The following is a 27,836-nucleotide window of genomic DNA, read 5'->3' on the forward strand; positions in this document are numbered from 1 at the left end:
GGAGCACATGCATCACTGAAACAAAATTGGGATCTGTGTTTAATATATTTACACTTTGGAACTCAACCTCAGCCCCTCCTCTGGCTGTCCACACAGAAGAGCCAAGGGTACACTTCCACTTGAGGGGTACATTGCTGACTTTACACCTTCTCTGTTCGGTACAGAGGGTTTGTTAAAGGTGCAGGAGTGTGGAAAGGTGGGGTATGACACCATACGTCATCTGCTCCTTTCCTGCTAGCAACAAATTCTGAGGTTTCCATACTAATTCCCCAAACTGCTTTGATATAAACTGACTTAAAATCACAGCAGAAGGAAACTGGTTTTCTTCCCCTTCTCCTTAATTGCGCCAAGAGCAGCAAGGACTGATTTGGTGAGCATAAGACATTTGCAGATCTGCAAAGGTTTGTGTAGCATCACATCCATTTGAAAGAGCATAAAAAATGCTTTATAAATAGAAACACTGAAACATGGATTAATAGTTCTCCACTGTCAAAGCATCAGCAAAATATTAATGGTGGGATTACAGACACTTAACAGGGGAAGTGGTGCCTTTTAAGGATTAGTGTGGTAAATCTTTACTTTTCAATCCACTGTATTAATTAATAATTTAGTGGCAAGCATCAGACATAAATTCCAGATTGATGACATTGTAGACAACAGTAAAAACAAACAAGGAGAAACACAGGAGAGAAGAGAACTGTGAAGCAGGCAGAGGTAAAAAAGAGAATTGAGGTGGCTTCAATTTTAACAGACAGGTAAAGGAAGTCATCATTGGAACAGATTAAATGTGTTCATGTCAAAAACAGAAACACAAGAAAAGATAGGTAAATAACACCCATTCTGACTGAAATAAGAGGTAGTAATAAGGACTGATAGTAGTGTAGGTAATATTTTAGAAGGTATAATCTTACTAGAACTTAAGCAGATCATTTCTCATCCCCTTATTCCAATCTATTCAACTAGATACCTTTATGCTCTTTATTTCTTTAGTCCAGTAAGGTGTAATGCATTTAATTCTTTGGTTAATAGCTTTGGCGCTATCTGATATTCCCTTTAACTGCCACACTTGCTCCATAACTCATGGAGTGTAAAATAAAAACTTGAATTCATTATTGCATTTTCTCAGTCAACTTGCAGTTGCAGTGAACAGTCACAAACCTATCCAAAAACAGCCATGGACTTCTTTTTTCACCAAGTACAGTTTTCCAGGGTGCTGCTTCTCTTACAAAGCTGCATGCATTGCAAGTAGCTTTGCTTGAACTCTTTAGATTCCCTAAGAACCCAGGCCTCCTTTCATTTTTTAGGTCAGATTCTAACAGAAACCGACAGGAATTTGGCCTCAATAGCTGCCACAGGATCAAGGTCTGGTTCAGTAAAGGATTAAGCCTATTGTTGCTGAACACACACCGCCAGTAAGGGACCTTTCCTTTTCTCTAATCTGAGTTCTTTGACTCAGCCTCACACAGACCTCTTAAAATAGCAGTATAGGTTGCCACATAAATGCTTGTCCTGGGATGCAATCATATCATCAGTGCTAATTATGGCTAGGCTTTTCTAGATTTTTAGAAAAACTCAGTGGTTTCACCAAATGCATTTGGTTTAGTACTCCTGATTACATTTAGAATTGAGAACTCTTAGATTTTTGATCTTTTATGTTCGCCGATGCTTGTGCTTTCTGGGTGTTAAAATACCAAAAAGAGCAGCTAACAGTACCTCTAGGGCTATCAGGCCCTTGGTTAGACAGTTTGCACCTTCAGTCGTGTTGAAACACTCAGGTTTCCATTTATGTCCAATGAGTACCTGCACACACAGCCCCTCTTCCCCCATCTAAATGAGTCTCATTCCAGCTTAAATAATGTGTGGATTATTGTTTCACACCCCACTTTATTCAATAACACGGCAGACTTTTCTGTTGTTTCTGACAACAGCAGACAACGCGAGTCTCTTGTCTCAACGGGAGTAGCTCAAGCTTCGGGACAGTCCGGTTCCCTGCAGCCACCCGAACACGGCTGGGCAGCGCACAGCAGCACAAGTCACTGGCCTGGTGAAGCTGGAGCAGTGACTTTGCCAGACTGCCGAACATCTTTGACGTTTCCAGGCACACAAGCTGCACGACCTGCTTTTGGAAAGGCCAGCGACCCTTCAACGCCTCCTGCCCCATCTACTCCCAGGCCTCATCGGTGGGGACAGGCACAACCCCCTGCTGACCTGAGGTCAGCCGGGCACCAGCTGCGCTCGTCTGTTTTTCCCCTGTGCTGCCACCAGCCTGGGTCACCGACGCTGCCACACTTTGAACGATGAACCCCCAAGAAGCCCCCCTGCCTACTTTCGGGGCGCAGCTCAGGGAAATAAATAGGCACAGGCTGCCGCCACTTCCAGGCTTTTCCTCTCCGAGGGAGGGGGCTCCCACCTGGGGGGGGCGGGAGGGGGCTCCCGCGCGCCCACGCCCCCTGGAGGCCTCACCGCGGGGCCGCGGCCCCCACGGCCCCGCCCTTCCCCCGCGAGCCCGGGCGCAGCCGCTCTGCGGGCGGCGCGCGCCCCGCCGCCATGGCGCCGGCGCGCGGACGGGGCGAGGAGGCGTCGCGCAGTGGCGTCACGCGCGTGCGCGCGGCCCTCTCCTCCCGCCCCCCGCGGTGAACTCACCTCCCCCACCCCCTCCCGTTGCCCCTCCCTCTCCGCGGCGTCACAGTGGCGCGTTCGCCCCCCCCTACCCCCCTCCACCCCCGTCCCGCGCGTGACGTCGGCGCGTCCCGCTGTCCCGGCGGCGGGGCCGGAGGAGGCGGCAGGTGACGGCGGCGGCGGGCTGAGCGGCGGGAGCCGGCCGGCCCGGCGGGTGAGTGCCTCAACGAGCGCGAGAGTCCCTGGCGCCGCCACCAACGGTCGTTTCAGCAGCGCCCCTCTGCCGCGGCCGGCGCGGCCTCCTCCACCTCCACCTCCACCTCCTCCTCCACCGGCGGAGGGCGAGCTGGGGAGGGCGCCGAGGCCTCGCCTCACGGGTGGGCACGCTGAACAAAAGCCCGGTGAGCGGCCCGGTGCAGTCCGAGCGTGCCGCGGCGCCCTAGGGGGAAGCCGTGCCCGGTATTGTTTTGGTGAGTGGGGGGGGGGGGCGGAATTACCCGCCCCCGGCCCCCCCCGCGGGGGTCACGTGCCGGGTGTCGGGGCGGTGGCGGCGTAGGGCACTGCCGGCTGCCCCTGCTGGGGGGGGGGGCGGGGAGTTGGGGGGGGGAACGAGTGCGCCCGCCCCGCGGCCCGCTGGCGGCGGCGAGCCTAGCAGTCCGTCCTGCGGGGCCCTCTTACCGCCGCCGGCGCCTCTCTGCCGGGGTTTGCCCCCGAGAAAGGCGGCGTCCCCCGGCCTGTGCGCGGTGCGTGCCGGTTCGGGGCCCTGGTCGCCAGGTTTCGTGGTGTTGAGTAGTAAAATAGGTCAGGAGCATTAGCTGTAGCGCCGTCACGCGTGGCAGAATCCCCTGACCCAACGAGCACAGCGCTTTAAGTCTTAGAGCGATGTGCAGCGCTTGAAATAATTCTGTGCTGCGCCTTGTCACTTGCCTTACAAAATGTCATTGCCGTAGCTGGCTTTGCTTTGGTTACCGTGGTGAGCTCCCCGAACCTGGAATGGACGTCGTACAGACACTCTTAGGAGCACAATACAAAGCATGTAAAAAGAAGTAACTGGTGTTTTTGTGGGAAGTGCTTTTGTTTCTTTGTGCTTGGTCGTCTCGGCTCGAGCATTTGGATCGCATCTCTTCAGAATGTTAAAATGGGACGTGAAAATAGGTCTGGCTTTTGGTGCAGTACATATTGCCACCACTGAAAAATTATTACAAATTATACGAGTTATACAAGGTAATCAAATGGTGAAATAGTTAAAACCAAGTGAAAATGTGGGGTTTTAAATCTTAGTATAACTGTCCTGTCATACGAACTAGAAATAGTGCAGGTTTTGTTACTGGTGGTGTAGTATGCAAGTATAAATTGAATGATTACAAGGAGGACTAGGGAACAGATCTTTAAAACATTTAGCTTCTGTCACATTTGTAATGCTAAAAAGACAATCCTGCTACTTTGTTAGCCGCTGCCTCCAGGCAGCGGGCGACTTAAAAATAGTTCTTAAAGCATCTTTAAAAATGCATTACCTAAAATTACAGTTTGTATTAGTATTGAAGACATAGTGAAATCTGAGTATTGATTTGGTCATTCTGAGTAAATCTTTAAAGCAAGTTCTTGCGAACATTCAATATTTTAGTCTTGTGTGGCTAATGCTGTGGTTTCTTCCCAAGTGAATCAAAGAACCAGTTGTTTAAATTGTTATAATGCAGAATCTGTACTAAGTGAAAGAAAAAGTTCTATTCTTGTTACCTTCAAGATATACTGTACCAATTTAGATGTAATTGAATGTTTGTTTATTTAGAGAGCTGGAACTGCAATATTTTAAAGGCTATTGAGCATTGGACTCCTGGAATTGGTGGGGGGAAAGTCTTTTTGTTGAAATTGTTTTGGTTTTTTTTTTTCTCTCCTATGCATAGTAATCTAGTCTATAATATACATATGAAGAGATGTTCCTGTACTGACTTTCTGTTTTTGAAGCGTTGATAACTTCAGATGAGCCAATTTCTGTTTTGTTTTCCTCACAGTATCATTTTATTTGCATGGGAAATTATAACATTTTGCTTTGCTAAATAAATTGAAATATGCTCAACTGGAGCATTGAATTTGAATTTTGAGTTATAGCATAGAAGAACCTAATTTTGAATAATTACGTAGCAGTTCAGTACCAAAATGGTTGACTGTTCTGCACTTGACTATTCTGTTATTTAGTTCCAAATGTGCAAATAAGGGTTGGCTTTTTTTATTCATGTGTAATAGGAAAGGATAAGGAGTGACAGGCAACTTGAAGCCTCATCACAGTCAGCAGATCCTGAAGATATTCTAAGTTTAAGAAACAGATACAGAAAAGTAGGTAAGAACAGGAAGCAGTGAGGTAATTTATCTGTTATGCTATCCAGTGCCCAGGGACAATTTTAAAAATACCTGATAGTCTCAGTACCTTGAGCTGATACTGTATTGACAGTAGCAGACCTTCAGACAGGAGAGTGATTTTTTTTCCTATCTAAAAAAACAGCCACTTTCCTTCCTTTTTCCCACAGCATTTGGCTTGTGAGGACTTGCAGGGAAGGGTGGAAATCCAGGATTCTTTTTCCCCTCCTGCCCTCCCCAATAATTGAGTTATGAGTTATGGAGCTTGATAGAAAAGTCCCAAGTATTTAATTACAGAAGAGCATTTAATCTTCTGAAGTAATGCTGTAGCTGTTGAGTTTTCAACCTATGAGGGGGGAAATGATGAATTTGTGATAGCTACTTCAGAGTAGTCTGTACAGAGTTGCAGAATTTGTGAGGTCATCTGTTATTTGAAGTAGGACTCAAATAATAGTCTTTGGCTGGTTTGATTAGAAGCTGGTGTTAGTTGAATTTACAAGTGACTTATGCTTGCTTGTTTTTAGAAAGCTAACTTTTGCTTACAGAAGAGACTTCCTAAGACTGAATGTAACACTTCATCGACATTTAGGAGCTGGCTTCCTAAATATATAAGTTTCTGGGATTTTTTTTATTGTTGCTGTTTTTTCCAAAGAATAGAAAGGTGGAAAAAAATTTTGTTGAGTCTGATAGTTTACTGATAGAAGCTTGAAATTTTTCTTCAGGAGAACCTGAAATCATTTTTGGGAGATTCATCTGGTGGGAAGTCCATCTCTTCAACATCTTGAAGTTGCATGGAAGAAGCAGACGTGACTTCTCCCAGCAAGCATCCTGAGAGACTTTCAGGGGGAGAAAGACAGCAGTTAAATGCTGGCTGAGCCTCAGTTTGGGAGGGGATGTTGCCCAATTTAAATTCTTGCTCCTGATGAGTGGGATTGTCTTTCATCTGTTGCAAAATCACTTGTGATAGGATGCATGGATTTTGTGAGTGTGCAGAAGGAAGGGATATTGAAGGTTGCCGCAAATAGCGTAACTCCTCATAGTACATGCTTTTCTAGCATAGGTAATTAATTGCTGAGTATAGAACACAGCTCTTACCCACTTGACTTCAAAGGAGGTGTCATTGTCCAGGAAAGGGTGCATGTGTATAACCACAAGTGTCTTTTATATCATTTAGTGAAAATTTCAGGACTGGCTTATTAAATAAATAAGTGTCATGAAATGTAGAGGTTACCTGAAGTCAGTTTGTGAACTAGTTCTTTTTAGGAGTTATACAGCAATTAGAAAGTTGCTTTGCCATAATCCTATAATTATGCCCTAAGTGGATTCTTGTAGGTGTACTTACATAACTTGAATATGTGCATGTATTTTTATTTCCTGAGAAATCTGCCAGAACTGACCCAGTCTTTTTTTTCGCATCTCCATGTGACATTTGGTTTTATGATGTGCTACCTGTAGTAGTGGATTGCAAGAGGTAGTATATAAAAGGCTTCAAGTGATACCTACAGAAGTAGCAGAAAGCCAGCTGCTAAGATGAAGGACTGAACACCACAGCATCTAGCTTGTTGCAGCTGTCTCTTTGATCGTAGCAAACATAGTATCTTGTCTGAGTGGATTAGTAGAGCCAAAATTTTAATGCGATTGCAGCTCTTGGTTTCAGATTGATGTATGAAGAAAGAGGAAGCTGCTAGAAGGATGAGGGGAGAAAAGGTGTGGATAGGCTTGTTAATTTTTGCGTTTTTCCTTAAGAGCTCTTTCTAAAAATAGCTGTATGGAATGTTACATGGAGCTCAGCTATAAAGAAAATAACATATTTGAGTAATGTGTCTTATACTGTAGTCATCTGAACATTTCACTCTGATGTTATTCATGATAAATGGAAGAACTATAGAACAAAGTACTGTAATACTAAATGCTCCATGTTCTTTCAGGGACTTATCACTCCTTGTCTTTGCTTGACTCTGTACATGTCTGATCTCTGCTGTATTTATACTGAAATTATTCTTTCCTTGAGCAAATCACAGTCTAAGATGTGACATTCTCGAGTCTGCTTCAGATCATTCCTGTATGTAATGTTTTACAGCAACTGGAAATTGTAGTTCAAAATGCTTAAGAATCATCTTGGAAGCTACAACCAGAAGGAGGATACAATTCTGTGACTCATCAGTCTTTTTACAGAGAATTCCCAAATACTTTCTGTATTGTAAGGGGTGGCTCTTCTAGGTCAAGACCTTCCTGTTTAGGGTGTGAGAAAGTGACAGTGAAATCTTGATGGTCCCTCTACCCTCTCTGAGTCTGCAGATTCCTACTTCCCTACTGTAGAGGTATTTAGGTATTAGACACTTACTTACTGGTTTTCAGTGATTATTATGTATATGTGAAATAACTTAGGTCAGGTTCTGGTTCGTGGCATATGTAAAATGTATTGTGACTGATGTTGCCTGCTAGGCTGGAGAGGAGTGTGTTACCTCAGAGGTGTGGAGGCTGAGATGCATCCTTGTCCTCTTTTTCAGTGACTGCATGCATTCATTCCGTGAATGAACCTCAGAGCCCTTCAGCACTTCATGAAGAAATAAAGGAAGAGCCTAATTAATCCTTTTTTTTTTGTTTGTTTACCTTGTTAAGTATCAAATCTAGGTCATAGAATTTGTTTATAAGCTAGTATGAGGGCATACATAATGTGGGTTTATAAAGAAGTGCTGAATGGTTCTGAGGTTCATTCGTGAAATGAATACCTGTGATCTCTTAGAGGACTTGGGTGCAAAGCTCTGAGCCACAATCTGCTTGAGATATGGACAGGACCTAGGGGAAACCAGCTCTTTGCATGCACTGTTTTCTCCTCAAGCATCTGACATCAACCCATGTTAAGGAACAGGATATAAGCCTAGATAGTCCTTTGGAACGATACGATATGGATAGTTTTATAAACAGATTTAGGAAGTCATTGTGACTTTTTAAACTCTCTGAATATAAAGAGTCATTTATTAGTGGTTAAATTTGCATAAACATAACATGCTCTTCACTTTGGTCTTGTTTCTCCTTTTGTGTAGATGGTTACTTTATGGAAATGAGCCATTAGCTTATTATGATTAAGATAATTGCCTTTTATTATACTTTAGAAAAAGATAGTTTGCTTAAGTCAGACATGAAAATTGTGGGATAAAATTAATTATTGCAAAAAAAAAGAAAACAGAAGTCTGATGGTACTTTTATTGAAAGTAGCCTGCATCAGGTAAAGGAAAGCATAGTCATTTCTGTTCTGTAACAGGACTATGTCATTGTATTGTGCTTGCTCATACCTCTGTACAACATTGTAATGGTGATATTATTTGCTTTCTATTAGTTTGCAGAGAAGCTGAAACACTGTAGTGTACCATTGGGCAGGACAAGTAAGGAATGAGCCAGCCTTGGGAAAGAGAACTTGCCGTCCTAGCTGGAGACATCTGAAGAGAGGACATTTTAGTCTTGTGGCATGCTTCAGCAGAAATTATTCAGATAAAGTAAGCTGTTGTTTTCTTAATGGACTTATATGTGTCAGCTCCTTGACAGACTGCTTAGATGTAGTTAGAATTTGACCTGGAGTTTGAAAAATTACTCACTTTTGAGATGGTTTTGTGAGAATTTACTTTTTCTTCCAACAGAGTCTTAGGAGGCCCAGGGTCTTTTCATATAGGTTTTTATACATCATCTTTTCCATACTTTGTATATTGATGAAGGCACTCTAGGCTGTGCACCATAAGCTTACAAATACATGTTTTCATATTAAAAACAAACAAAAAACCCACAAAAGGATAATAGAGAGGTAGGATCTGGCAAGATTGTGGACTAGCTCCTTCTCAGTTGGCTTTAGGTTGTATTTATGTTAAAACGAACTGCTCAGATGCTTATTGTTCCCTTATTTATATCTGAATTGAGGATCTCAATACTTAAAATTATTTTTAGGACTTGTTCTTTGAGTTTGATTAATTTTTAGCCTCACTGTTCGATAATGTAATTTTCCCTGTTGCCAGAAGTGACTTAAGGGAACTTGGCCCTCCTAAAAACAGAGCTTTACTGTTTGATAACAGTTCTAATATGAAGCCTGTTTTGATTAAACCTTGTTATAAAATATTACTCTTAGTTTCAGGAAAAATATTCTGTGGTGAGTTTTGTTTAGTTCTTAATGCCATGAAGCTGCAGTGGAAGTGCTTCCACAGCAATAACATAGCAGAATAGCAGTCCTAGATGGATTTCCTCCTTTCTGAAGGATTACCTATTTCATTAAAATCTACATGTACATCCTCATATCAGCTTATAAACAAACTCTACAACCTAGATTTGATACTTGAAAAGGTAAACAAAAAAGGATTAATTAGGATCTTCCTTTAAAACCAAAATGTGAGACAGCATCAGTTTAGTTGATGTGAATCTTCAAGTGCGTAATTGTCCTGCATTCTGAGCACATGCAACTGCAGTTGTGCTTATCTTCTAAGAGTTTTATGTTGCTGGGTAGCACTTCTTAGAGATAAGGGTTTACTCCTCCAGCTGTATTCATTTTCCATGTAATATTTCCCTCTGAGTCATTAAAAATCACATAGGAGTTTCAAGATAAGGCATTGACTCCTTTCCTTTTATATCCTGCATTATTGTCTTGATCTAGTAAGAAATAAAAAACCCTCAAATTAAAGGGTGACCTATTGAGCACAGTTCAAATGTTAGCATTTTTGTGCTTTCAGTGAACAGGTAAGAACTTTCACGCTGCTTTTTATTTATTAATAAGTTAGGTCATGGTATCAGAATTTGATTTGTCAAAATGGATTGCATTTTTAATCCCAGCATTTTATTTTAATCCCCTCCAAAATCTTAATTATGATACGCAACTTCTATACAAGTTACTTATCTATATGTTGTTTTAATCCTTTCTATGACTCTGGAAAGGATAATCTTACGAAGTGTGTTCAAGGAGAAGCAGCCTTTTGTAAAACTGTAGCGTGGAAGTGGAAATCTGTGCTGTTGTGCCTTTTTGCACTGTAGTATCTCATTGTGAGAGCACTTGAAAATTTAGATCCTTTACCTCAGCCATTGTTAGCACAACTTAATCAGTAGATGGAATTCTCTTTCAGCTCTTCTGTTGTGAGATACTGATTGGGTTGTATTTGTGGGTATTCTGAAATCTCAATAGCTTTTCTTCCCTGCTTTTTCTAAGAAGATTCTTGTTATAAACCCTAGTTTTGGTGTGAAATTCAGTTGCAAAATATAACCTCGAAAGTGTGAGGCTCCCAGAAAGCAACTTGTTCACAACATTGTTAGCCTGGATCTTGCAGATAGGTGTGTACTGTACAGTAAAAAGGCAGTTACCAGGTGGCGGATAATGCTGTGTCTGTGTCTGGCATACTGATTTAAGAACTAGTATGCAGATTTGTCTTTAATCTCAGAGAAGGAAATTCAGATATGAAACTGAAACACAGGTAGATACAATTATGTGCTACTTCAGGTAAAAATATTTGAGCTGTAGAGCTTTTAAAAGAGTGATTAAACAGGCATCAGTCTTTCGAGAGGGAACTATAGTGATAGAAAGGAACAGACAGCCTGCAGAAATACATTTTTAAGTAAGTAGCACTTGAAACATCATTGTAAAGATACATACAGATACTGAAGCATAAATCTTTTTTTTTTTTTTTTTTTTTTAATCCCAGCATGTATTCAGAAGACGTTTAAAGCATTGGAGGCTTTTACAGTAACACTAGACATTTTTTCTTGAGGTTACACATTCTCCTATAAACGTGTACAACACTAGAACAGACTGTCCAGGGAGGTTGTCGTATGTCCATCCTTGCAGGTTTAAAAAAAACCTCTGCTAGACAAAGCCACAGCTGATCTGATCTCGTATTGGTGGTAGTGCCATGAGACTGCACTACATGACTACATGACCTTAAAGGTCCCTTTTGGCCCACGTGCCTATGATAGTTTTGCATGAACTATTTCTAGCTGCTTGTACAGCAAAGACTAGTTTCACTAAAAGTCTGTTTTGCTAAATATCAGCCTCAAAGTTCCTTGGGGATTTGAATGAAAAAAAGGCACCTTTTCAGGTCCCATCCCCCAAAGCCCATTCTTCTCCCCTCATTTGATATCTGGTGTTTCGTTTTGATTGCTAATGAATAGGAACATAAAAGGAAAATTACCATGAAACAGACTGTGAAAGATTGCCGTGGCAAAAATGTAGTTGAGAAGGTATTTGCATATTTCGACTAGAATCTTTCAACTGCTGAAATCCTACACAGTGCCGAAGTGACACAGTTTTTCATTCCCTGCTCTTACAGTTGGTTACAAAATCATCTTTAACGACAGAAATAAGGTATGGCCAGAGAAAGTAGAGGCAATGACTTCAGAGACCAATCAAATCACAGTTGTGTGTCTTCTGTGATACACTGCTCCTTCTACTGGGCTGCAGCGATTCCTTTTGAGATGCACTCAGCTCTATCAGGGAGTTCACTCAAGGAAAAAGGAATCCAGGGTATCTTTTGAAGAAGCCACCTCAGTTTTCGAATCTGGTTCCTTCTGCAGCCCTGTGGTGGTTCTGAGCCCAGTTTGAGGGATGGCATACTGTGGTGCATGGGGACTAAGAAACAGAGTGGGGGAATACTTCAGCCATGTTGTGCTGCCAGGCATATTTTGTACTGTGGAAACGTAGTCTGAGGTACTGTCCAGGCAATTCCTTCATCAGATGGATGATCACCAGTACTGTGAAGAGAGATTGTTTTAAGTTCAATGTTAGCAGTTAGAACATCTCTTGAGGAAAGAATCACAGATTCTTTAAATTTCCTGAGGAGGCTGCAAAGTAACTAGCTGACTGGAGATTCATTAATTAAGACCACTTCAGAGAAAGAACAGAGGAAATTCCAAAATTTGTTTTCTAACTTGGCATGGTAACTGAAAATGAAACAGATAAAGATTGGTGATTAGCAAAAGAAATTCTCCCAGTACTCGATTTAGTCTGTCAGCTCAGGAAACAGAATGTTAACCTATCAGTTTCTTCGCGTTGAGCTTTATAAATGATAACTTAGTTAATTTAAGGTAAGCATCTAATTCTGTGGATGTTGAGGTCGAAGGTGATGTAAGGTGCCAGTTTAGGTTGATACAGTAAACTGATTTAAATCTGTCTTTGATCCTCTGCAGGATGGCTGGCTGTGGCGAAATAGATCATTCGATCAACATGCTTCCCACAAACAGGAAGACAAATGAGTCATGTGCTAATGCAGCACCTTCCCTGACAGTCCCCGAATGTGCTATCTGTCTGCAGACATGTGTCCATCCAGTAAGTCTGCCTTGTAAACACGTTTTCTGCTATCTGTGTGTGAAGGGAGCTTCTTGGCTTGGGAAACGATGTGCGCTCTGTCGGCAGGAGATTCCAGAGGATTTTCTTGACAAGCCAACCTTATTGTCACCAGAAGAACTCAAAGCGGCAAGCAGAGGCAATGGAGAATATGCTTGGTACTATGAAGGTAGAAATGGTTGGTGGCAGTATGATGAACGTACCAGCAGAGAGCTGGAAGATGCCTTTTCCAAGGGTAAAAAGAGCACTGAAATGCTCATCGCTGGGTTTTTATACGTAGCAGATCTTGAAAATATGGTTCAGTATAGGAGAAATGAGCATGGACGCCGCAGAAAAATAAAACGGGACATAATAGATATACCAAAGAAGGGAGTGGCTGGGCTAAGGTTGGACTGTGATGCTAACACTGTCAACCTGGCAAGAGAGAGCTCCGCTGATGGTGCAGACAGCACACCGACTCCGGGGGCTGCAGCCGTACAGCCTCTAGCATCCATTTCTGCTAGGCCTCTGCCATCACTAGATGGTCAGCTGGTGAGTCCTTCAACGCCATCACCTGACACAAGCAATTCTCTAGAGAACTCCTTTGCCCACTTGCAAATAAATGGAGACAGTATGGCTGAAAGGAGTCATAGGGTAGAGGGAGAAGAAGACCATGAATCGTCATCTTCTGGTAGGGTGCCAGCCCCTGACACCTCTGTTGAGGAGACCGAATCGGATGCGAGCAGCGATAGCGAGGATGTGTCTGCCCACCTTCTGCAACGCCTGTCCTCTGTCCAGCAGAGACACTTGAATGCCAATGCAAGCCAGCCAGGAGCAGATAGACCAGTGGCAGGGGGTGGGGTGGTGAACACAAGTGTAAGATCCAGAAGGCCAGATGGACAGTGCACAGTCACTGAAGTTTAAATCTAGAGCCATGCGACTAAAAACTCAGTCCTGTATCTGTAAATTTTCTGTCCACGTTGGCATTGCACTCAAACCTAGCAGTGTGTGTGGTGGGAGGGTGGGGTGAAGGGGGGAAACAGATTTGGCTGTTTTAACTTAAGTCTCCTAACATGTCTCAGCTGGAAGACTCTAACTGTAGGAAACTGGGTTGTCCTGTTAATGGTTTGAAAGCTGCTTAGCAATACCCAGTTTTCTTGAAAATGTCTTGTGTTTATTTTGTAGCATTTTTCCCCTTGGAAATACTCAGTCCCTTTTTGGCCAATGTATATCTACTGTACAACTTGAATTGTCTTCATTATCTGACTGTTGCATTAAGTGTTACTACTTTCTGCATGGATTGATGTATGAAAAGAACACTAAAGCAATGTGGGAGCAGGCAAGACATTGGGTGTGAGCAGGATGCTTAATTTAATGTGAGAAAATAGATATGTGAGTTTGGAGTTAAAATGTGTTTTTACTAGACAAGAGCAGTCATTTACCTTCATTCAACGGAAATGTAAAAACGCTGTTAACTTTTGTTGAAAATTCTTACCTATACACTCTTCATGGCATTTTCACTGGCTTTGCCATCTAGTCCTTGTAGTTTTGTTTTTGAGGTCTTTCTTGATCTGTCTTGTTTTTTGTTACGGAATTTATAATTTAATAAAACTACATTTTATCAGTAACAATCTTGGATATGTCTCCAGTTTAATTGAACTTCACTGGAGGAGCTTTAAAGGAAACTATCATAAAACAGCTTCCTGTGTTTGTTTGCCAAAAGGGAGGACTGGCTCTGAGTGGTACCTTGAAGTTCTTGCACCCCTGACTGGCAGTCTCTCAAACACAGTGCTGTAGGAGTATGTCTTTCTACTGAAAAATCAGGAGTTGCAGGCTTAATGCTCACATGGGCTTAACGCATCTCATCTGAAGAGCTGATCAACTCACTTTAATGTTATGGTGCACAGAAGTATCACACACACAGCCTTATTTTAACAGCAGAAATGTTGAAAGAGAAGAGCATAAGTTATCAAACTTGACCCTATCACAAAGAACATGGATGTTAAGGACTATATTGCTGTTTATCTGTCCTTCATAGCAAAACTAGGGACAGCACAGGAAAAAGGAGTTTTGTGCTTGTATTAGAAATGCATCTCCTAGATTGCTTCAAACTGACTTCTGTGTATTAGAGAAGGTTAGAAGCCAGATCTTGAAAAACTATGGCATTTGTTTTACATTTTTTCAAATTGAGAAATGGCAGGAGTTGATTCTGGACTCAGTCTTTAAAATAAAGCTAATGAAACTTCAGTTCTTAGTCCCCATATCCCTGAATAGAAAGCGACAGTAGCTGATACACAGGTACTACACACATTCAGACAGAAGTTGCTGTAGGTAAACCCTTGAGAGGGCTGATTTTTAAAAATGGTAGATTTAAACTTGTAAAATGTTCTTCTTACTGCGATAATGGCTGATATGTCTAATTTTGGGCAAAGCTGTGCCAGTCCTCCAGTTTGTTTCCTCTGCCCACTGGTGGGATTAAGAGGGAGTGCAGAGGAGACTAGGATGGAAAAAGGAAGATTTCCTTTTTTCTCAGCTAGGAATGGATGCTCTTGATCACAGATGTTTATGATCACCTCCCAGTTCATTAAGGAAATAAGCCAGTGGACAGAGAATGGAATGTTTTTTCTTCTATTTGTTAGTTACCAGCTGTCTTATTTCTCTCTTTTGATGTAGCACACAGTGGCTCTAACCAAAGTCTGACCTTGTGCTGCAGAAACATTCAGTAAGAACACTTTTACTGTGTGCACACATTTTACTTCATGTAAGGGTACATACTGTTGAAGAAAGCAAGAAGCAAAATACAAGAACTTGACCTGCCATATACTGAATTTCAGGATTTTCAGCCCAAACAGTCCACAAATAATTTTATCACTGATTATTCTTGGGGGTTCTTGACCAAAGTAGGGAGGCAGACGTCTGTTCAGCTGAATACCAATGATGCTGCTTTTGGCTTCTGCTGGCTGACTGCAGCTGTGAAGTACTGAAAGTAATGCTGGTGAGAGCTTAATAGCCAATCATCAGAGTGGCAAATGCACTCCCCAGATCCCACTAGAAAAAAGTAGCAACCCATAATTCCCATCATACATTTAAGCCATTATCTTCAGTAAGAGACATGTTCTCTGTCAGTTTTAGCTATGCCACAGCCACACTGCATCATGTGGGTTTCTGTAACTCCACACATTAAGTGATTTTTTCAACTTGTACAGCATAGCTAGAGAAATGCACAGTGGAACAGAATGGAAAGGAAAAAGGAAATTAAAATACTGTAAAATGTACCACATCTCTTCATTTTCAGGAGAACAGATAACCACAGATACAGGAATCCTATGTCATGGTAAAAAAAAAAAAAAAAAACAACAAAAAAAACCCAACAAACAAAATCACTTGGTGAACTAAGCATTCAGCAACAACACCTAGCTTACCTAGACTGCCCATTTGGTAAATATATTTCTGTTAGCAGCAAATATGATAAAGTATCTGTATTGCTAAAAGTGATCTCCAGTATCCAACGTTTAAATGCTTGGCACAGAATCCACACCCCCATTACACACTCAGGATGTCCCAGCGCATGGAGGAAAGGAAAAAAGACAGGCATTTCACAATGTAATAGGAAACCTAGTTTGCTGAGGAGGGAGCTGGCAAACTAGCCCCTAGGAAATACGAAAGCTAGCACTCAATTTCATTAGAAGACTGGGAGTATCAGTTTTGAGGTTTCTAATCTATTTTGTGCATTTAGTGCTTGTTTGTTTTTAGGCCATTTCTGAAAGGGAACAAAACCAGAGATGAAGCTTGTAGTCTTTAATAATTGTAAAGAAAATATAAATGCTTATCAGCTACTGGTTACAGGTATTTGTCACTTTAAGATTGTAAGCAAGTATTCTATAAAGCAAAGCATTTCACTCTGAAATTGGTAAAATGAGATTCCATTTCATCTCACTCAGTCTGGAGCTCTTTGTGCTGGCACTCATGGTAATTTAGCTGGGCTGGTTTTCATACGAAGGGCTGTACTTGCTTTTAAAACAGAAAAGAAACCAGAGACTATGGTATTAGGCTGCTCACAAAATCATTGATCAAAAACAACACCTGTAATTATTTTCAAAATCTCCTATATCTATCTTTGGTATAGTTGTGATTCCAACAGACCAGAGGACAAAAATGAGTTTCTGTAACCTTTTCTGAAAGTGTCCTAGTACTAGTTAATTATTTGTCCTCTTCTTAGAAGTAAACATTGGCCTTTGATACAAATCGGAGAGGATGGCTGGGGAAATGCATTTGCTGAAATGAGACGCAAGCTCATTGTCTACAAATCAAAATGGAAAGAGGTCCCCCACAGGTGCACATACTGAGTTGCACTCACTGGCAGCACAGGTCTAGTTCAAAATGTGCAAGTGAAACATCCTGCTTTTCTGCTACGATTTCTTCCCTTTCAGATTTGTATCACAGCGTACAGGATATACTAATGAGCCTTACAGCCTCGCACTTGAAAAATAAAAAATTATTCAAGGGTCTTAGTTTCTAAGCAATTTTCACACCCATTTTAAAAACATAATCATAGTATTAGTAATGGCAAATTTATTCTTATTACTAGCAAAGACATAACCAGTTGCCCTTTAAAGCACAATTTTTTTGACTCACAACAATGTGATGTGCTGTTGCTTGAAAAAGTTGGAAGAGTATGGACGGGAGCGTGCTCTGAAGGTTCAGTGATGTTGGCAGTTTGGAATCCCTCACAAATCTTGAGGAACCTCATGAAAATCAGAACAGCTTCATTACTAAACAGTCAAGTAATGCCTGAGTATATTAAAACATCTGTACTTCAGAAGTCATGGGTGTGAAGTCCTTTAAAGCACAGCAAAGAATCCAGCTGCCCTGAGGACTGACAACTGAGATATTGGATAAAAAGGGGCAGGCGGAGGAAAGGGGCATAAACCAGAATCATTAGTCCCTCCCCATGTTCCCATTCCTAACCTGAAGTAAAAATGGAACTTTTTTTGGGAAGAGAGATTTGAAATCTTCCTCCAGCAGCAGCTTCAGCTGTGAAGGCAAACAGGCAAGACCAACAGGGCAGAGTAAGTTCCTTATCCTCCCTGAGGTGCCAGCTCAAAACACATCCCTTTCTCCAGCATTCCTTTTTGGTTGCTTCAGGCTATACACGCTCCCCGCTGTGAAAGCCTTACAGTAAAACATCCCCAGCAGAGCACAGCATCTGCTCAAAAGCTGCAGAATCTTAACAGGCCATCTAGGCCTAATGCCCATCATTGATCTATCCCAGGATCCTCAAACATACATACCATTACCTCACTGTCTAAAACTCAGGAATCCTGCCACACTGTAGGAATTGTAACATGGATTTCCATCCAAGGAATCACCTCCTGTTCTCAAGGGAAGTTATTCCATGTATCTAGAGTTCTGGTCAGAGCGAGAATGCATGTCAGTGGCACACAGCCCAAAGTTTCCTCCTTAATGTGCTCCCCTGGAGTACTTGGGTCCTGGGCTCAAATCTCAACCCCTGCTGGATTTAGAGACAAGTGCCTCCTAACCAGCAGTGCAGGATAGTCTCCGTCATGGGTATGTCTGCTTGTTTTTGCTCTCACAGATATTTCATTTTAAGAATCATCTGCCAAAGCAGCGACTCGGTGTCAGTTTCTAATTTCTAAAGGGAAAACCCTCCCCCCTGAGTTATCTAATTACTCGCACAGTCACCAGCATGAAGTGGAGACTGAGTTCCAAATCTTCTAGTCAGCCTAAATATGCACTATCAGTAAAAACACCCTGAAGATTTTTTGATCTATCTATGAAGATACATAGACAGATACACACGCAAGTCTTTCCAGAATGCTGAAGTACTCAGACCACTTAGTAAGTCAAGGACATCCCGTGCTGGGGCGTGACCCATCATGGCCTTCCAAGATTTCAACCAGATTCTATGTGAAGAATTGGGCCAGCAGCTTTGCGCATGCTCAGCAGTACAGGTCCAGGCTATGGGAATGTGCAGGTGCGTATGTAGGTACTTGGTTCCTTGAGCAGGGAGAAAATACCTAAATGCATTTAAAGGTCTGAATCTGTGTCAGTGAATGAGTGCTATGAGCTCCTCAGTGGAGTTAGAGCTTCTGTAAAAATCACCATTAAAATTGAAGTATCCTTGGATACTTTTACAGCAATTATCCAAAGAACTGACTGAAGATGAAAAAAAAAAAACCAAACAACCTATCATCTCATCAGTTATCATCCCTTCAAAGTTGCTTAAAGACACTGGTCTCATGTTGGTGAACTCATATTTTGCAGTTTTAGATGCACCTGTTCTGCAAATAAATAAAACCCTTATCTTTCAAGCAATTCATTTCCATACCAGTTAGAAAAACAAAATTAATTCCAAAGAAAATAATCTTCAGCCTCATTCCAAAAGTTATAGTTCTATTCTCAGCACAGTTATTTACCTTTACATACTAATTTCACTAATCTCCATTTGGTGGGTGATTAGGACAGTAAAGAAGCTGTCGGGGATTTCTCTGTGGCTGCACACCAAATATGTCTGCCTGACGTGAACGACAGGAATGTTAATGCCAGTTTAAATGAACACGTCCTTAAATGACTCAGATTAATGCTTGCTTTAGTGAAACCTTTGTTTTCAAAAAGATCAAGAACATTTCTTATGCATTGACCGTCATTTATGTTTTGGTTGTCTAACCAATGCCTGCAAATTGGCAGGCCCACCCCATACAGTTCCAAAAATGTCCTTCTCTGTCCTTAGGGCATCTTCCAGCGGTAGCTCTCTTCCCGCTGTCACCACCTTTTTCACAGCCTGAATCATGCTGGCTGGACCCTCTGTATACTGACTCAGCCAGGCTTGGGCTTCTTGTAACGCTCCAGTTTCATCTGAAGATGACAACGTCTCCTCTGAGAGCCCAAGGTGCAAAGCTCTCTCGGGGTCCACCCTGGGAGCCCCGCTCAGCAGCCGGAGTGCAGCCACACTGCCGACGATCCGCACAAGCCGGGCAGCTCCTCCCCAACCTGGCACCAGGCCCATGTGCTTATGGACAAATCGAATTTCACTCCCAGGCGTCATCAACCTGTCAATGAAGAACAAACACACAGAGGTCAATCCATGCATGGATGTCCGTGTTCTGCTCACTGGCACTCAATTTTCTGTTTTCTCCTCCCCTCTGCTTCCGAAGGCTGATACAGCTTGACAGCGTGCTGATTACAGCCAGAGCTCGAGTGTCTTAATTTTCACATCACCCGGTGCCTTAGCTGCAGCTTTTGGTCCTTCTGAAAATGAGATACCCAGGCTGCCACAAGTAACTACGCTTAGTGCCTACACTGATACCTGTAGTCAGTTCTAAAAAGTGTTTGAAAACAGAACTGCAGACAGAAGGCACGTTACACTTAGTCACAGTGCCAACACTGCTTTGCTAATTCATGCCTAAAACAACAGGGTTTTGGGTAAAAACCAAGCAAACTAATGCACAAAACATATTTCTCAAGAGGATGGATTGTGGTCTTAGTACTGATCTGTGCTGGGGAGGTTCTGTCAGCACACTAGTGCTTGATTATAGCACAGATTTTTTTTTTTGTTCTGTACTTCAGAGTGTCCATGTGAGTTTGATTTCTAACTGCTCACTGTAGCAAGGGAAGTCAGGATGGATGCTGTACTTATGGCTCACAACATCTAACAGAATTGCTTTCTATTTATGCTTTACAGTGTGTAATAGAATTGCTCCCCTCCAGAAGGCAGAGTCACATTCCTCTTTTCAAACATTTCACATCTTTGCTTCTTTTCTACAGTCTGTCACCTCCCTTATTTAAGAACTCGCCCAGGGGCTGATTAAGCTACCTCCCTGAAGAAGCTCTGCTGCAGCGCACTGTGCTGTCTCCACACAGCGTTCATGCTGACACACGTTAGGTTAGCGAAAAAAGCCTCTAGAAATAGAAATATATAGAAGAGACGTATAGAAGCAAACCAGTACTTGCTCATTCTTAAGATGATGTTCTGCAGTGTGGTTGCTTGCTGCTGCTTATAAGACAAGGGATGTAAATTATACTTGTGAAGTAGATCAGCTTCTACTTCAATCACTAATTGGCTTTCTGAAGATAAATCTTGTAATACTAAGATCTACACACAAGTCTGTCTCCTAACAATGCGGTTTTTCATAATGAAAGTACCAAGGTGAACAGCTTTAAAAGGGGAAAGAAAAAAAAACCCAACTTTAAAAATGCAGCTACCTCTAGGAAATCACAGTTCCCAAATCTGCTTAGTTATTGTTAATTGTAAGTTTGCTCGCTTGTTTTTTTTTCTTAACCAGAGCACCATCAGCATTCATTACATGCTATAAAGCACCAGGGCTGAAGAGCTTACGCTTTATCCCAGACCCAACACAATGCACAAAGGCAACAGCTGACATGCCAGATTGCATGAAAGCCCTTTTGTAGAGATACTGGAGGAAGGTTGTGTGACAAAAGAAAGAGAGCAGAGGATTGCAGGGGAGGAAAAGCTTTTAGCTAACATTAGCAAGTGCTTTCCAAACCCAGCAGAGCTCAGGTCCCTCCTCTCCACAAGGAAGACTCTGCAAGTATTCCAAAACTCTTTTACTGGCTCAGCTCACTTTGCAATTTGCTGACACTCGGTGTCCCACTGGGAAAACAATAATGAAAACATTATTAAGGGTTTAATTCTAGCTGTGCTGAGCTATGTGAAGCATTAAAAAAGATGCGGTCATGTGCAGTTAGGCATCTGATGCTGGACAATCTGTAGGCAGTCTCACAAGACAGCCGGCACAGGTCAGGAAGACAATGTTGTGTTTCTGTGTTGAATCTGAGACTGGCCCAGGCACCTGGGTTCAGGCCTCAAGGACAGGCATTTCAGTGGACAGCCCAAGGGCAGCGTATGGACTCATCTGGGAAGCTGAGTCACTGTTCTCCGGAGTTTGCATGGGAAGCCAAATTTTATACCAGAAGGACAGCTGATCCATCAGCGCCAACAAGAAAAAAGCTGAAAAAATTCATTATATGGGAAAGGTTCTGTTACTCTGCACAGTCTTTACCTCCCTCCAAGAAAGTGGAACCAAACATGATAAAAGAAAAATAGATGACTGACAGCTAAATCCATAGAGAGACTGTGAAGCTGCAACTTGTCATTGGGATTCACCTCTCCCTACAATGCTCCTTTGAACAAGCTACACAGAAAATAAGATAAGTGGTGGTCAGTAGAAGGTGTAAAGGTAGTCTTGGACTGCTTTCAGGCTTAAGAAAGGTTATCTATGGTTTTTCACACTTTTCAACTATGAATCCTCTCCTGAAGTCACACCGTTTCTTACACAAACCACCCATCACACTCTCTGTTAGTACACCACTCACTTCCAGTGCAGCACCCCATGCCCAAGGAAGCAATGCCCTGAGCTCAGATCTGAAGAGGCGAATGCCACTGCCAAGCCAGCCCGGGATCAGCCTCTGAACATCACCAGCTGCAGCCGTGCATAAATATTTCCCTTTCTATTTTACAAAAGGAATTGAATCTGCCTTCTGAGACATGACAGATCTGATCTCCCATTAGATGAATTTATGTAAGAAAAATACATCAAGCATTACTAAACATAAAGAGGCAGACATCAAAAAGCTGGAAAGACCAAAGTACTGTTCTGTTCCTGAGCTGTTTATGCCTTATTCAGCTACTACTGGCCCTGACAGAATAGTAGATTAATACAAAATGAACCCTGATTTGACTCAGTATGCCTGTTCTTGTCTTCCAGGTCAAGGGAATTAAAATCTGGGTCTCCTGTATCCCAGGGGAAGGTCAAACAGCCAGGCTCCTAGACACACACCTTCCTTGCCCTAAAAAAAGAAAATCTGTTCCACAACTACTGAAAAAATATTTATTAAATGTAAATAATGTACAAAGTAACTGAAGACCTTACAAGCAGAGAAACATCCTTCAGAAATGTGAAGGGTAGCAAAAGCCTCACAACTTAAATTAGAAATAAGAGGTTAAGGTAACATAAGCACCAAAGTGCAGCTGAAACCTTCTTTAAGAACATGATATTTCCATGTTACAAGCACTACAACACCCCTAGGAAGAACGTACAGTCACCATGGGCCACATCCAATTTTGGGTTAGTCATCTAAAGCAAAGAAGAGCTACAGCAAATGTTCCTGCTGTACATTTTAAAATGTTCTCAGACGTGCTAAATGTTACAAACCCTCCACCTTTGATCGGAGGATTCCTTCACTCCTGACATCTCATTGTGCCCACAAACTACTGACTGTCACATCACATTACCGGCAATGCACATGAGAAGAAAACCTTGTTTGCCATTAACGCAATCTAACAAATCAGGTAACCGTGCTTCCTGAAAGGAGGCACTTGCTGTGAGCTAACAGCTATGCTTTCCTTTGCTGAAGTACTTCCCAACTACTTGAAGCTGGAGCATATACAATGAAAGCTGAAAACGCCAACAAAAATGTATTTTCTTAAGTTTTTGTACCTGCTTTTACTAGTTCTCCTGTTACTGAACTGTTCCAACAGGTATAATCAGTTCCTTGGGCAGAATTAAGATTATATTAAAGTTTGTGGTGACCCTTGCCTCATCGTTTCCCGGAGTTCGGGATTTGAATTATATTCAGCATTCTGACACAGCAAAAGCACTAAGTTTACTAGGGAGAGACAAATACCCTCGTCTATTTTATGTATTTTAAAAGCTCCTACCACCATGCTTCTGAAATTCATGATGAAAAAAAAGGATGCCTAAAACATTAAACATATTGTCAGCAACCTGAATTTCGTTCCTAGCCTTGTTTGACTCCCAGTGTCACGTAAGGACACAGCTCCTGACTTCCAATCTTCTCCTTTTAGCTGGCATGAGACTGGCATGCCGTGGAGGGAGGCAGGCAGCATCACACAGTGCTGCAGCACCTGGTTCTCAGCTATGGTTATACTGAGAGAGGGTAGCCAGAACTGCAGGAGATTACTTTTATCTCCCCCACAAATACTTTGGCCTCCTGCTCTCAAACTACCAATCCACAAAAACAATAAGCAAAGCTTATGCCTTTGGGTCACAGTGAGTTCCCTCACCAAATATGCTACCTTCTTGTATAAATTTTGGAAACACCTATCTACAAGGTAACCGAACCAAGACAAAGTGGAAAATTCTCCAAAACCAGAGTCAAAGGCCTTGAGATACAGTTAAAAGACATCCATCATTTTAACGTGCTGTAAAGCAGGAGTTATAGAAATAAAAATAATTAAAAAATCTTCAAACAGAATTAGACTTTTTGGCAAAATATACATGCAAGACATTCAGACCCATGAAAAGCCATGGTCAGCCACACATACATTTTGGCTGTCATTACTCAGTGAAGACAGCAGGAATATAGTCTTGATATCAAAGGCCTTCAACCAACCATCCAAACCACACATGCAACTATTTTAAGCATAGGAAGAGACAGGCACTAAAGAAAAAAAGAAAGTCACCAGGAAAATGGTAACACAAAGAAGGCTATCAAGGGCCAAACACTTGTTTTAACCAGCAAACAACAGAAGAACAAAGCTGATATACAATCCAGTCATACACCTTCCTCAACATGTATGTTTCTAATACACTCATCAATATGGCATCAGCTTAATTAACTCTTGTCAAATTAAGTAACAGCCATGCTATGCTGACACATGGTCAAACCAGCTTTTTAAAATGCACACTGCTGGGGAGCGCAAGTTCAGGAATTTGTTAGAGGTGAGGTATGATATTATCTGTGGATGGTGTTTATCACGCAAATTCAACTTGTTTTGCCAGGTGGGCATGAAAATTTGATGACCTTGCTTGCAAGTGACAAAAGTTCGGGTGTAACTAGTTCAGGATTTTGTAACTTTGCTTGGCAAGTGCTACCAGGAGCATCCACTGCAGCAGCAGCTCTCAGATGCATGCTAGACCTTAAATGAACAAGAAAGCCAGAGCCCGTTGCTCACTTCTTCCCTGTTCTCCTACTTTACCTTCTCAACACTCAAAATACAGTCCTTGTCCCACCACTTCACCTGCACGTTGCACCTCCTCCACCTTCCTTACACTTACAGCATCCCCAGGGGCACAGGAGATCCCAGTAATGGTGGTGGGTTCTTGCAGCAGGTGATGGTGACTCAGCCAGCAGTTACAGAGGTAATACCTGTAATCTGATCTGCCTTCTCCTCTTGCTGATGCATGCAAAATCCACCAAAAAAAAAAAAACCAAAAACCGTGCTGCTGAACACATGCAGTAGATGGGATGTTTTTAGTCAACTAGGGTATTACAGTACGTAAAAACAGAGCAAGGGAGAGTTGTGATTGTTGAATTTATAGCATAAAAGTAAAAATTAAACTACCTATTCCTTTATCTGTACCACAAAAGCCCTAATTTGTGGGAAGTTCTGTACTTCAGGCTGGTCCAGTGCACCACATAAATCGAGTAGTATCTTACAGGCAGTATACTACACCTCTGGGCTTTGCAATAATAAAAAAAAAACCCAACAAAAACCAAAATCAAAACAAACAGACAAAAAACCCCAAACTTTTGAGCTGGACAGCTGAAACACAATAACTGTTCAAATGAGGCAGAAGTGGGTAGTTGCATGCAAAAGCATTTCCATAAAAGAGAGAAGTCACTTTGAATCTTTCATGGGAGGCAAAAACATTGCCACAGGCATCTAGAGTTCAGTGCAACTACAGGATCTGGATAGCTGGGATCTCCTGTACTGTCCATCCTGGCACATGAAAATCAAGACCCAGCTGTGCCTGAGGAGATGCAAGCATGTGAAAGGGTCTTCAACCAACAGGATGACAAAGCTCTTGCTACAGCCACAAAAATGGCTGAGCAAACCTGTGATCAGTGGTTGCAGCACATGCAGGGAGCACCTGCCTTGCCCAAAAACCCAAGTCCTGGAGGTCTCCTCTGATGCCTCCAGCCCCTTTGCTGCAAATGCAGACAGCCAATTCTGGAGCTTCAGTTCCTTGGCTCAGGTAGGGATGCCAAGGGGTCTTGCCCTGGCAAGTGGCAGCCCTGCAAGCTGTAAGGAGCAATTCATTGGGACTTCAAGTGCTGTTAGCATGTAGCTTGGGCAAGGACCATCGCCGCAGTAATCAAGCACTGCTGCAACTGCACACTATCTTGAATGGCTCATGTACCACATACTGCAGTTTGGAAACCTCCAAGCTAACTGCCTTCTCCTCATTTGCTTTAGCATGGCAGGTGGCCCTGCAAGTTTTAACACGTACCTAGCGCTCAATCCACCTCTGGTATCTGCGTTCCTGATCTTAGAGTCAGAAAGATACACCAGAGATCATGTACCTTCCCATTTAATGTATCTAAAACCTATCCTCCCCACCATGCACAGACAGATGTTGATGCATGTGTAAGAAACTACAAAACTTCCTTAGCATTAAGGTACAAATTCTTCAGGCCTCATATATGAGTGCTCCTTGGCAACTTGCTGCAAAACTCATCCCTACCTTCTTCCAGAATCTTTTAACAACAAAAGTAATTTCTGAGTATAGCTTTGAAAACAAGACCTGAATACAAACCATGCCTTGACATCTCCACAAAGCCACAGAAAGCCTGAAATTGAGAGCATAGACTAAAGTTAAGGCTGCAGTTCATGCCTGTGGAGACCTAACCTGGAAACTTAAATACAGACTGTTAATTACATGACAACACTGTGTTCTGTTGTGCAAGTATTTAGTCTCTCAGAGTATTCTTAGGACCATAAATCTTACTAGAAAGGCTAGGAATATTTTAATCAGCATTTAATTGCAGCGTATGGGGTTTTATTTTCAATTTTTAAAATCTAGTTCTAGCCTTGTTCAATATTCCAACACACAAGCAAGCCTTCCATGATTATTTCAGATACTCGCTTTAAGCCAACAACTGTATTAACCAGTCATTTTTGCAATAAAAAAAATAATTCTGAAGCAGCAAGGTACTGTGGGAAGAATATTCTGCAGAACAAATATGCAGTACACGAAAATAATTTAGCTAGTCAGCAGTGCTGCTGATGAGAAGTTTCCAGTCCTTACCTCAGTTTTCATGACAGATGCTGTTAGAATTAGACTCTTAAGAATAAGACAGTCTCCTCCAAAAAGCAAGTTGGGACTAATTAATCTGTCTCTGCCTCTCCAGTACAGTGTCTCTTTATCCCTACACTATCAAATAATTACCTAGGTACTCTGTAAAAGGATTATCTAGACAAAACGGCTAAAGATTTTTCTGAAATTCAGCTTACTACACTCTCTATCACAAAAAAAACCCACCTGAATTATCTGAAAGTATTAACAAAGTGGATTCATCCTGAGAAGAGTTAGTCATAATTTCACTTACCTTTCAATCTCACTTGATTATTTGGATGGGCTTTAAAGGATCAAAAAGCCTCAATTATACATTTAATAAACAATTCCTTGCTAATTATATTTAGCAGATTTTCAAACTATAACAATGCAGTATCAGCCAGCCATGACTACTCTGTGCTTTCCCAGCACAGTTTACTAGTATTAATTCCCCCTCCTCTTCTACCGTATCTTCTCTCTCATGGGGGGCTTCTGATTTTCTGCCCTATGCAGAGAAAGAATAAGACCATTAGACATTATAGCAATTGCTGCTTCAGAGCTCTGGCAACACAAAGTGAGACTTCCACAGTGAAAATACTGTAAAACTGATAAAACTAAGGATTTGTTCTACATGCTCTTTGTGATAGTCCATGCAGACTGGCATCATAAAAACAACCCCCTAAATCTCTGCTCTTTCTGAAAATCCTTTAGTCAGAAATATTCACTTGACAGATGGCTAAATGGTAACCACTAAAGAATATAAAAATGAAGACAAAATTATTTAGGAGAGTTTGGGGAAACTATGTCCCATATATTAGATATAATTGCACAAAGTGGCTCTGCAATCCCAAATTTCAATAGGCTAAGAGAAGACTGTGCACAGTAATGATCTCTCCTGTTTATGAGTTTTAATCTGTAACCTTTACTACAGGAACGCAATGGAAAGAAGTAGGTCCAGTTACTATTTTAATAAACCAGTCAGAAAGTCAGCCCTCTCAAATCCTTTCAGTGATTAAAACAAAACAAACAATACACTTTCTTTACTTGAGGTTTAAATAAATTGATACCCAAGAAGCAAAATAAAAAAATCCTACTGAGCCGCCCAAGTACAGACTGTTCTAGGCATGCTCTAAATCTCAGTGTCAAAGGAGTAGGCTTGATGCCAGCCTAAGAAATCTCACCAACACGAGAGCTCATTTTTCTCACAGCTCTTTTCAGATTGCCTTACAGATTATATGGAATTTTATTTATAGTTACTGAATTATTTTGTAACACTCTTAGTGCATCCATTCTCCCCCCACTTGCAACAAAAGCTAAGAGTCCAGGTTTACATAAAATAGCCTGGGAGAAAATATCTCAAGTCTCCTTAGCACTTTGCCTTTACCACCTTACTTTCTGCCCTCCAGTCAGATTTTCCAATGCATTTTATGGAGCCCTAAGAATCAAGGTCAGAATCTGATTGAAAATAGACTCTAATTACAGATGTATTTTCTTGAGCAAGAGTGAATGTTCTT

General features: G+C 41.8%; 2 protein-coding genes across 8 annotated transcripts in view; one reads left to right on the forward strand and one right to left on the reverse strand.

Moving 5' to 3' along the window:
- The first annotated feature begins 2,682 nt into the window (after positions 1-2,682).
- On the forward strand, positions 2,683-13,898 carry RNF146 (ring finger protein 146). Of its 5 annotated transcripts, none has more exons than XM_086745525.1 (4): positions 2,853-3,089; positions 7,195-7,303; positions 8,315-8,471; positions 12,127-13,898. In XM_086745525.1, the coding sequence occupies exon 4, from the start codon at positions 12,128-12,130 to the stop codon at positions 13,184-13,186; it is 1,059 nt and encodes a 352-aa protein (XP_086601651.1). In that variant the 5' UTR covers positions 2,853-3,089; positions 7,195-7,303; positions 8,315-8,471; position 12,127; the 3' UTR covers positions 13,187-13,898. The 5 variants fall into 5 exon arrangements, with proteins under 5 accessions (XP_086601650.1, XP_086601654.1, XP_086601651.1 ...); XM_086745527.1 differs by having other exon boundaries at positions 7,195-7,295; XM_086745524.1 differs by lacking the exons at positions 2,853-3,089; positions 7,195-7,303 and adding an exon at positions 2,683-2,833.
- Positions 13,899-15,959: 2,061 nt separating this feature from the next.
- The window catches only part of ECHDC1 (ethylmalonyl-CoA decarboxylase 1), a 44,322-nt gene continuing 32,445 nt past the window's right edge, over positions 15,960-27,836 (reverse strand). For all 3 annotated transcript variants that reach the window (XM_086745374.1, XM_086745375.1, XM_086745376.1), the window contains one exon: positions 15,960-19,332. In XM_086745374.1, coding sequence (XP_086601500.1) covers positions 18,927-19,332 — 406 coding nt within the window. In that variant the 3' untranslated portion in view covers positions 15,960-18,926. The remainder of the gene's footprint in view (positions 19,333-27,836) is intronic.

This window comes from Chlamydotis macqueenii, chromosome 3, assembly GCF_036417535.1.
Source record: "Chlamydotis macqueenii isolate bChlMac1 chromosome 3, bChlMac1.mat, whole genome shotgun sequence".
Lineage (NCBI taxonomy): Eukaryota > Metazoa > Chordata > Aves > Otidiformes > Otididae > Chlamydotis > Chlamydotis macqueenii.